Genomic DNA, 11,696 nt, shown 5'->3' on the forward strand with positions numbered 1-11,696 from the left:
GATCACTCTCTGTCTCTGCAGTTGGCCATATAATGTGTGCCATAGATTTTTGTTAATGTCCATTTTTTAGGTTAAAGAAGCCGCTTCTATTCTCTGGTGGCTAGGAGATTTTTTTTTGTTTTTGTTTTTAATTATGAATGGGTGTTGAATTTTATCAAATATGTTTTCTGCAGTATTTGAGATGATCACATGATTTTCGTCCTCTATAGGTTAAGGTGGTCAGCAATAAATTTTGATTTCTAGTGTTAAAGCAGCTTTCAGTGAAGTTATAAATTTAACTTTGTCATGTTTTATATTACTGTATTCATTTTGTTAATATATTGTTTAGTGTTCTTTACATGTGTGTTATTTCCTTTTCTCATACTGTCCTTGTTCTGATTTGAGTATAATGGTATGGTAGCCTCATAAAATTGGTTTAGGAATCTCTCTTTTTCTGATTTTTGGGAGAGTTGTTAAAAGTTGGAGTAATTTCTTTCTTGAATATGAACTGGCCAGTGAAGCCATTTGGATAGGAGTATTCAACTCCTTTTGGTAAATACCAAGAGTGCAATTGCTGGATCATATGATAAAATAGGTTGAGTTTTGTAAGAAACTGCCAAACTGTTTTCCAAAGTAGCTACCATTTTGCAGTCTCACTAGTGATGAATAAGTTCCTGTTGCTCCACATCTGTGTCAGTGTTTGGTGTTGTCAGTGTTCCGGTTTTGGGTCAATATTCTCCAGTTTTATTTGGTGAACTATTCTAAACATGTCAAGTAGGTTGTTATTAAATCGAAAATCTTTAAATGGCTATTTTTGTCTGCTTGCTGTAAGTTACTGAGAAAGGCGTGTTTTAATTGTGGTTTATTTTAAATCCACAATTTAATTGTGGATTGTTCTCTTTCCTCTAGACTGTTGTAATTTTTTCTTCTGAATATACTCGAGGCTATGTTATTAGGTGAATTCCAGTTTTAAGTTGTTATATCTTTTTGATGAATTAAATCATTCTGTAATGGCCTTTAAAAAAATTCTAGTAGTGCTTTTTGCATTAAGATTTATCATGTCCGATTTTAAGTGCTCTATGACTTTCTTTTTTCAGTGGTATTTGCCTGGTATATCTTTTTACCATTCTTTACCATTCAATATTGCTATAACCTTATCTTTTTAGATATGTCTGTTTTAAATAACATGTAGTTAGAGTTTTAAAAATCCAGTTTAAGTGTAGCTGTCTTTTAATTGGAGTATGTATTCCAATGATATTTAGTATAATTACGTTATATTTGTGTTTACATTTACAATCCTTTTTAAGGAGTTAACTAATTTTGTATAGAGTATATTGTTTTGGTAAGGCATATTAGTGTCATGGCTGAAGCTTCACTGTGAGGAGAGGCCTTTATATTTAAAAGAAGCAAACAGAAACTTCCTATTTAATAATATGGGGAATATTTCTTATTAAGATGTATTTTCATATATCTTATTTTTTTAAACTTTTTTAATATTCCCAGCTTTTCGTTGTGGCCTGCAGTTTTTAGGCAACATTGCCTCACGGAATGAAGATTCCCAGTCTATTGTTTGGGTGCATGCTTTTCCAGAACTCTTTTTGTAAGTATACTGATACGAATTTTTCTAATTTCTGAAAAGATAGTGGTTATATTATTCCATTTATAAGAAGTTCAAACACAGGAAAAAATAATGTATGGTGATGGAATTCAGAATAGTAGTTGTTCTTGGCAGGTGGTGGCAGGTAGGTAGTGGCTGGCGGAAGGCATGAGGGAGACCCCTGAGTCCTGGAAGTATTCTCTTTCTGTATCTGGATGGTGGTTACACGGGTGTATGCATATCTAAACATTCATTGAGCTGTATGTACACTTAAGATTTATGCCCTTGGTGGTATGTCAGTTTACATTTCAGAAAATAAAAGTCATGGTTAAAATAAGTAATATTGTTAAGGACACTGATATTAGTAAGAAAAAAAGCCATAAAACATCAAAGTATGGGCAATGAATTAATCCTTTATTTGATTATTGAGTCCTTTTTATATCCTCAGCACAGTGCCTTATGTTTTGGTAAATATGGAGATTTACCAAATGATTAGTTATGTGGATAACTAATCATTTATTAATGTAGGATGTGGACAACCAGTCTAGTTATCAGTGTAAGATGTGGATAACCAGTCCATGTTCAGTGTAAGAAGTTGATAATCAGTCTGTTTATCAGTGTAACACGTGGATAACCACTTTGTTAATCAGTAACACAGGAATACCTGCCTGTTTATCCATGTAAGATGTGGAGAACAAGTTTGTTTATCAATATCACAAGTGGGTAACCAGTCTGTTTATCAGTGTAATATGTAGATAACCAGTCCTTTAATCAATGTTAGAAATGGATAAGCAGTTAGTTTATCAGTGTGAGATGTGAATAACTAGTTCATTTTTCAGTGTAAGAAGTGGATAACCAGTCTGTTTATCAGTGTAACATATGGGTAACCAGTCTGCTCTTTTATCAGTATAAGACCTTTATAACTAGGTTGTTTATCTAGATTGGATCCTGGTACTTCTCCTGGTGATCTACTACTTTTTAAAAAACCAGCTCTGTCACTTTGTAGGATACTGAGCATTGAGATAAAAGGTGAGCAGGGAATGGAGGTAGGACAGATCATAGGAAGGGCTCTGACTGGGGGAGTGGCACAGACTGGTTTCTAATCCAGGCTCTGGTGCCAGTGAGTGGGGGCCTCTAGTATAAGTATAAGCAGCACAGCAGCAGCTGTTGTGTGAATGCCCTGAGCAGTGCGTTTTCTATATATTATTCCTGTTCTTACAATAGCCCTGTAGGGTAGGTGGTACTGACCCCACTTAGACAGATGAGGGACCTGAAGCTCATTGCTGGCAAATGGCATAGCTGGAAGGCAAACCCAGTGCTATTCTCTGGATCCAAAGCCTACGCTCTTTATAAATTCCATGCTGCCTAAATTCTGTGCCACCTTCCCTGGTTATATAGGTTTTCTGGTCTCATGTAATTCACTTCTAGCTCACTGAATCTGTCTCTCAAATTCCTGCAAATAATTACAGTTGAAGTTATATATATATATTATATATATATATTCATTTATTATCCTTATGATTAATAATGATTGAGCTTAGGTAGAAGAAAAGAATTGTGAGATTCAAGCTACAGAAATACACATTACTTATTTTCAAGAATTTATTCCTTTAAAACATTTTGGCATCTAGTATCTGCCAGGTTTTGAGCAAGATGATTGGATTACAGTCTTAACTCAGTTACATATGTTTATTGTGCCCAAAGTTTCCATACTTTGGTGGGGGACATAAAGGAACAGGCAAGTACATTGTAGTGTAATAACCTAATAAAATTAGGGTAAATCCAGGGTGTAACAGAAAAGCAAAGGAGAGACAGTGAGCAAGGGTAGGACAGTCAGCGAAGTCTTAGCAGTTTATGTGGTGCTTTATGTTATCTTATTTGATCCTCACCAAAACCTTGTGAGACAGCTGGTTTTGTCGTATTTCATTTTTTATATCAGAAAACATACTGAGAGAGGTTGTGTGACTTTACTGTTTATGTGTTTCTATGAGACAGGTATAACCAAAGTTGAATTCCAGTTTTGGCAGGTTCTGGCTTTGTACCTCAGGCAAGTGAAGTTAACAGATTCTTTATCTGTTATATGCAGATAATACCTCCCTAAGAAGAGTATTATTATGAAGTTTAAGTGAAAAAAAATCCTGTCATACTGCATGACCCATGATATAATTGACTATTGATAAATTAGTGACCTTCTTAAGGTCACATAGCTGATAAGTAAATGAGCTAGGAATTATACTGAGGTTCTTGACTCCAAATTCTATTTCTTGCCACTGTACTATCTATCCTTTAGACATTCTATCCCTCATGACTATTAAAGGAACACCTGTAAAGGAACACCTGTAGTCATTGAGGTATTATCAATGCCTGTTGATTTCTTTTCTAACAAGAATCTTTTAATGCTTTATAATTGTAATCATTTTTAACCTTTTCTCTAATCAAATGTTAAATTATTTGCTTTTTTCTTCTGGTCCTAAGTCAATTGCAACTTTAATATTGTATAATTTTTATTATGACTAGTTTTATATTTGCTATTTTTACAGTAAATAATGTACTTGTTTCAAAGTGTCAATTCTTCATCAAATCCTTAAATATGTCAGTATGTACTGAATTTGCTAATGGAATTATTTTTTATGTGTTATAATTATATTTTATCATGTTGCTAAATTGGGCTTACAATTGTATTTCCTTATTCGAAAGGTCTTGCTTAAATCATCCAGACAAAAAAATTGTTGCCTACTCTTCAATGATTTTGTTCACATCCCTTAATTTTGAAAGAATGAAAGAACTGGAAGAAAATGTCAATATTGCGATTAATGTCATAGAAGCTCACCAAAAGCAGCCTGAATCAGAGTGGCCGTAAGTATATTGTAAGAAATGTGATTGCTTAAAGATATCCTGACAGATTGCTTACCTTGTAGAGGTTTTAAGTAAAAATTTGAATTGTGATAAATAAACAATAAGTTAAATGAATTAAACTTAACATCTGTTGACAAAATTAGAAAAGTTTTTGAGGAGAACTTGGAGAGCTTGTGAATGAGGTAAAGTGAGGTTCAAGTGGGGCCTTGAAGGATATGGAGAATTCTTTAAGGGTGAAGATGGGGAAGGACATTCTTGGTGTATGAAAAAAAACAGTATGAAAATGCCCAGGCACATTTGGAGTATACAGATGAGACCATTGTGGCTGCAATAGATGGTTCAATAAAGATTAGAGGTTGGTCTGTCTTGTGGGCATCTGTTCAGTTTAATATTCCCTACCATTCAAATTGCATACTCCCCACTCTTATCCCCACCATAATGCATCATTTCTCTCTTGTTGCTTTTAAGATTTTTCTTTCTCTTTTTGGAAGTTAACTATGATGTCTTGGCATAGATTTCTTTGGGTTTATCCTTTTTGGGGTTCCCTCAGCTTCTTGAATCTGTAGATTTATGTCTTTTACCAACTTAGGGATGTTTTCAGCCGTTATTTGCTTGAATACTTTTTCAACCCTATGTTCTTTCTCCTCTCCTTCTGGGACTTGAGGCACACACACGGGCCAAGTCTGAGGCTTGACTAATGTGACCAGCAAAGGTACAAGACACAGCAAGCCACTGATAGGTTTAGACAGTTTGTTACTAATATGATCGGAGAAAAGGAGAAGCCAAAGGGGCCACCATCCCAGGATCCTTGGCCCAAACACCTAAAGGGGCTGAATGATTAGAATGTGAATTGTGAAATACCCCACTGCTGAAGAGCCACTTCTTAACTGTTTAAAATGGTTTTATGTTCTGAGAAGGGTGGGCAGAAAGCTCCATACCTCATCAGAAGTTGTATCTTGACAGCCTTCCTTAGGAGATAGAGGGGCAAAAAGGAGATAGTCTCAGCAGCCTCAGGCTTCCTGTCATGTCGTGGTCCAGAGGATCACAAGGTGTTCAGCCAAGCCTCAGGTTACCTGCTGTTCAAGCTTTGGCCTTTGTGGCCTGTGTGGATATGTGCAAGGTCATTATGGTGCTGTGGCAAAGCAGTTCCATGATACTCTGAGGTATTTTATTCTTTTTGATGCTATTGCAAATGGAATTGTTTTCTTAACTTTATTTCTGGATTGTTTATTTTTAGTGTATAGAAATATAGTTGATTTTTGTATATAGATCTTGTATCCTGCAACCTTACTGAACTCATTTATTAGTTCTAATAGGTTTTTTGAGATTCTTTAGGATTTTCTAAATACAGGATCATGTCATCTGCACATAGATATAGTTTTACTTTTTCTTTTTTCCAATTGAAGTGCCTTTTATTTCTTTTCTTTACCTAATTGCCCTGACTGGAAATTCCAGTACAGTGTTGAGTAGAAGTGGTGAGAGTAGACATCTGTGTCTTTTTTCCTTGTCTTAGGAGGAAACCTTTCAGCCTTTCACCATTGAGGATGATGTTAGCCATGGGGTTTTCATAGATGGCTTTTCTCAGGATGAGGAACTTTCCTTTTGTTTACTCCAAGTGTGTTGAATTTTTTTTATCATGAAAGGATGTTATATTTATCAAATGCTTTTTTTCATATGGTCCTGTCTTTTAGCTATTAATATTTTGTATAACAGTGACTAATTTTTGTATTTTAAACCAACTTTGCATTCCTGGGATAAATCCCACTTGCTCATAGTATGTAATCCTTTTTTTATGTTGCTGGATTTGGTTTGTTCATATATTGTTGGGGGGTTTTATATCTATATTGATAAGGCGTATTGGTCTGTGGCTCTTGTGTGATGTGTTTTTCTGGTTTGGGTTTGCATTCCTGGGATAAATCCCACTTGCTCATAGTATGTAATCCTTTTTTTATGTTGCTGGGTTTGGTTTGTTCATATATTGTTGGGGGGTTTTATATCTATATTGATAAGGCGTATTGGTCTGTGGCTCTTGTGTGATGTGTTTTTCTGGTTTGGGTGTCAGGTTATTACTGACCTTACAGAATGAGTTGTTTTTATTTTACTTATTTTATATTTTATTTTACTTATTTTATATTTTATTTTATTGGAAGAGTTAGTAGAAGACTGGTGTTAGTCATTGAATATTTGGTAGAAATTCACCAGTGAAACCATCTGGTCTTGGGCTTTTCATCATTGCAAGTTTTTTGGTTACTAATTTAATCTGTACTTGTTAGGGGTCTGTTCAGATTGTCAACTTCTTCTTGGGTCAGTTTTGGTACTTTGTGTCTTCCTAGGAATTTGTCCATTTGGTCTAGGCTGTCTAATTTGTTGGAACACAATTGTTTATAGTATTTCCTTAGAGTCTTTTTTATCTATGTAATGTTGGTAGGAATGTTCCCTCTTCATTTCATTAATTTGAGTCTTCCCTCATTTTTCTTAGTCACTATAGCTAAAGGTTTGTCAGGGTTTTGCCCTTTTCAAAGTACCAACTTTTGGTATTGTCAATTTTCTCTATTATTTTTCTGTTCTCTGTTTCTTTTATTTCTGCTGTAATATTTATTTTATCTTTTTTCCCCTGCTTGCTTTAGGTTTAGTTTCCTCTTCTGTTCAAGTTTCTTAATATGGAAGATTAGGTTATTGATATCAGATTTTCCTTTTTTTATATACAGGCATTTAGGTCTATAAATTTCCCTTTAGAATTGCTTTAAATCCCATAATTTAGTGTCCGATAAATTTTGGTGTGTTGTGTTTTTATTTTCATTTATCTAAAATTATGTTATAATTTCACTTGTGATTTGTTCTTGACCCGCTGGTTATTTAGGTATTTGTTTTTTAATTTCCACATATTTGTGTATTTCCTAAATTTCCTGGAGAACATACTTTATATGGTTTCATTCTTTTTAAAAGTATCAAGGCTTGTTTTATGACCTAACATATGGTCTGTCATGGAGACTGTTCCATGTGCACTTGAGAAGAATGTATATATGGCTTTTTTTGATGGAGTGTTCTATAGATATCTGTTAAGTCCAGTTGGTTTACAGTGTTGTTCTACAGTCTTCTATGTGCTTGTTGATCTTCTGTCTTGTTGTTCTATTCATTACTGAAAGTGAATTATTGTCTGTTTCTCCCTTCAATTCTGTCAATTTTTGCTTCACTTATTTTCAGGTTCTGTTGTAAAATACATATATATGTTTATAATTGTTATGTCTTCTTGATGAGTTGACTGTTTTTTTTTTTTCGTTGTAAAATTCACCCAAAATTTTGTCATTTATGTTTTAGTAGTCACCTTCTCCTGTCTTCCTTAAAACCTGTTTTCATGCATGTTTTGCACATAGTGGTTACTTGTGTAGAGGGCACAGGTTGTCTCCAGGTGGTGAGCCGTGAGCCTTGAGCCTTCGCAGTACCACTTGTATTCACAAATGAGGTGTGAACTTTCCTAGTTTTGGCCTCTTTCAGTGTAAACTTTTATTATTTTATTGAAATTATGCCTAATTTAAAAAAGATTTATTTTTCCAAACATTTATTTGCAAACAAACACAGGTATATTTGACTTAGAAAATGTCTCTCAGTGTGCAAATTTAACATGACAGGATGAATCACTAGAGTCAGAATACTTAGAAAAATTTTCTGAAGCTGAATTCTATTTTATTTTGTGAAGTACCTTAGATCTGTATTTTTTTTTTCCTTTTTGTCTTTTTTCGTGACCGGCAACAGATCGCAACCCTCAGTGTCACGCCCGTACCGGACCGGGACCGGCAACGGGATCGCAGCCATCGGTGTTGCGCCTGCACCTCGCTCAGCCAGTGAGCGGCCGGTCTGTATGTGGGATCCGAACCCTCGGCGGGAGCGCCGCCGCACTCCCAAGCGGCGCACTGTAGCAGTGCGCCACTGGGCCCGGCCCCTTAGATCTGTATTTTAACCAGCTGCAATTTTTTAGCAGCATGGAATAAAGGGTGAAAGCTCCTAAGGGGCAAAATATAAAATCTACTTTAGAATAGCTCAGATGATGATAAGTCATTAGATGAAATTAGAACAGGAAAAAAGGATGTAGTAGTAGTTAACTAATACCTTCTGCAGTCCAGGTGCTGAATGCTTTGATGAGAGGAACTTGCATTTGGTAAACAAACAGTATAATCACAAAATATCCAGAGGCTTCCATCAAAATTATTTTTCACTGTTAAATATGAACTTATTCTTAAAAATTGGAGAAAACCTAACTTTTTGCCCTTCCTCTCTCCAACATTATGAGATAGCTAACAAAGAGTTTAAAACTGCATGGTCCTAGAATTGATGAATTTCTTTTCTTTTCTTCCTCTTTTTTTTTTTTCTTAGAAAGGGACAAATGTAAGATTTCATAACGTTGGGTCTTTTTGTTTGGGTATACTGGAGCCACAGGAAAGTGTAGGCGAGGAAGTCTTTGGCACTATTCAGTTTGCATTACTGGGATAATGTCTTTCTAAAAATGTTTGTTTCTTTTGTTTGTAGGTGTGAGAGCTGTTTTCATGCTCTTAGATAACCCTAGATGAATTCAAGGTTCTATTTTGAGTTCATCTAAATCTGACAACCCAATTGATGTGCTTTGATGGATTAGAAAAGAATTGTCTTAGATAACCCTAGATGAATTCAAGGTTCTATTTTGAGTTCATCTAAATCTGACAACCCAGTTGATGTGCTTTGATGGATTAGAAAAGAATTAGTGTTAGTGCAGAATTACACAGTAGAGTAAGAGGCAGGACCACCTTGTGCTGAGCCTGTGATATGGTGGGTGCTTTGTGTGTGTGGTCTCGTTTTCACATTTCCACCAGCTTGTGGGTTGTGTTTTGCCACCACGTACAGATGAGAGCCCTGAGAGTGTGACCAAGGTCACACAACTAGTATACAGCAGGGATAGGACTGAAAGCTATGCTGACCCCAGAGGCTTAGCCTTTTCTACCATGTCACATATTACAAGGATTATCAATTTTCAGGGAGGAGGCTGCATTTCAAAGGTAAAGCATGAGCTCTTTCAGTTTGGGCCCCTTTTGGTAAAAACTTTTACCATTCCATTGACCCAGTTGCCCTACAAAAATGAAGTTATGACTGTGAGTAAAGAATTATTTTTTCTACTTTTGGGTCATCTAGTTGACTTGCTTTGCATGACAAAGTTTCATCCCCTCTGCTCTGTTTCTTCCCTCATGCCACATACATTTTATCATCAGCTCAAGCACAGAGATATTAGGAGGCAAGCACACTTGGCCTTTCCCTGCAGTGTGCATCTGTTGCCTGCCTTCTGTTCTCTCACAGTTTCCATGTGTTCCAAGTTCATCGCACTTACCGCGTCTGATTGTCCCCTGACTGTGAGCTCCCTGACAAGATGTAGTGTTGCTTGTTATTGGATCATTAACAAGATGTTGTCTGTTACGTGATAAGCATTATATCAGTCATGATTCTTCTGAATCTCAGTGACTGAACCCTCGTTCAGATATGACATGCACAAAAGGGACTTTATTGGTTTCCACAGCTGAAAAGCTCGAGGGTCATTGGGCTTAGGCACACAGTGGGTCCAGTGGCTGAAACAGCATCAGCACCCTCTGTCTCAGCTTGGTCTCGTTTCTTTTCTCTGCTGGTTTTGTTCTCAGGCTTGTTCTCTGCCTCCTTTGCTGGCTCCTGTTCACAGGTGGCGTAGTCCACAGCTGGTCCTCGGACCACTTTTCTCCTTCACTGCTCATCCCCTGGGTGGCCTCATCTAGTACCACAGGTTGAAATACCTTTTCTAAATTGATGATTTCCAAGATTACGTCTCTGGCCTTGACCTCTTGCTGAAGTTCCAGATTTATACATACTGCTTCCTCTTGTCTGCTTCTAATTGGCATCTCACTTCTGCCTGTGATAGAATATAGTTTTGACTTTCCCCCCAAACAATTTTTTCTATTTTTTGTAAAGTTGCAGCATTACTTGCATTTTACTTACCATCTCTAAATGCTCTCATTTAGTGTTTTAGGCCTCAGATTAGTGGAATCTTGCCTCCCTTACAGTAATATCATCACAAATTTTCTGAATTTATAGAAATAGCAGTGTAAAATTATTTATTTATTTATTTATTTGTTTACTTATTTATTTATTTATTTACTTACTTATTTATTTATTTGTTTATTTATTTGCTGGCTGTTATAGGGATCAAACCTGTCTGCAAAATAATTTAGTCACAAAATTTAAACTCTGTCTTAGAAAATATTGAATATGATTGGGTATGTTCCTGTTGTAAAGGTCTTCATCTTTGGTTTCCCTTGAGCGCATATTAGATAAGAAAGTAAATGCCGTGAATTCTGAGTGGAAGTTGACAATTTAACTTTCTTCTAAGTAAGTTACAAGACTTTTCATGTAACTTTATGCAGCATCCTGGAATAAAGAGTATATTAGATTGAGAAAAACAATCTTAGCAGCTGATAACACATAAAAACATAATTGAAAAACATATATACATAACTAACAACCACTTAAGTTACCATTTTTGAGTTGCAAGAAAAAAATCTAATTTTCATTGGCATCTCATCACTATTGTTTTGCGCATCTAATATTATTTGCATTCAGTATCACTTGTTAAGTGTTTTGCCTTAAGGTGATGTAGCAAAGAATTTCAATTATTTGTGTGGATGTCCTCATAGAACACTTTGTTCCTGCCAGTATTTGTGAGTTGAATGTGAGTGACAGTTCTTATTCCTGTAAATAGCTCTAAAGTTAAAGTAGCAATGCCCCTATCTTTACTCATGAGTAGACATTTACTGTTTGTTGAATGAAAGAAGAAATGAATGAATGAATTTCACCCTGGATCATTTTGAACTGAGGGTGACGTGAAGAACTAAATGCTAACTCAGGTTTTAAGCTCACCCAAAACTTCTTTCCAGAGAGCTGCTCTAGCAAATCCCAAGCTCTACATGGGAAGAACATTCTAGGAGGAATCATGGGACATAGGAACTTAGTGCTTATTTTGCCTTTTTTTTTTTTTTTTGTGGCTGGCCAATATGGGGATTCAAACCCCTAACCTTTGTGTTAGAACACTGTGCTCTAACCAGCTGAGCTAACTGGCCAGCCCCCTTGACTTTTTGATAATCAAGGATCCTATACTAAGACACCAAACTTCTGTGGGCCTCTCTTTCCTTATTTCTAAAATGAAGGAATTGATTTAGGTTAGAAGTTTCTAGACTTTTGGATTTCACATTCCTTTTTTTTTTTTTTTTTTTTTTTT

The 11,696-nt window shown here is 35.8% G+C and overlaps 1 protein-coding gene across 1 annotated transcript in view; it reads left to right on the forward strand.

Annotated features, from left to right (window-relative positions):
* Positions 1 to 11,696, forward strand: part of ATXN10 (ataxin 10) — a gene marked incomplete at its 3' end in the record, with an annotated part of 82,911 nt that overhangs the window by 39,696 nt on the left and 31,519 nt on the right. The window contains exons 4-5 of the mRNA XM_008580786.1: positions 1,483 to 1,579; positions 4,274 to 4,432. Of these exons, the coding sequence (XP_008579008.1) occupies positions 1,483 to 1,579; positions 4,274 to 4,432 (256 nt within the window). The remainder of the gene's footprint in view (positions 1 to 1,482; positions 1,580 to 4,273; positions 4,433 to 11,696) is intronic.

This window comes from Galeopterus variegatus, unplaced genomic scaffold (genome assembly GCF_000696425.1).
Source record: "Galeopterus variegatus unplaced genomic scaffold, G_variegatus-3.0.2 Scaffold2159, whole genome shotgun sequence".
Lineage (NCBI taxonomy): Eukaryota > Metazoa > Chordata > Mammalia > Dermoptera > Cynocephalidae > Galeopterus > Galeopterus variegatus.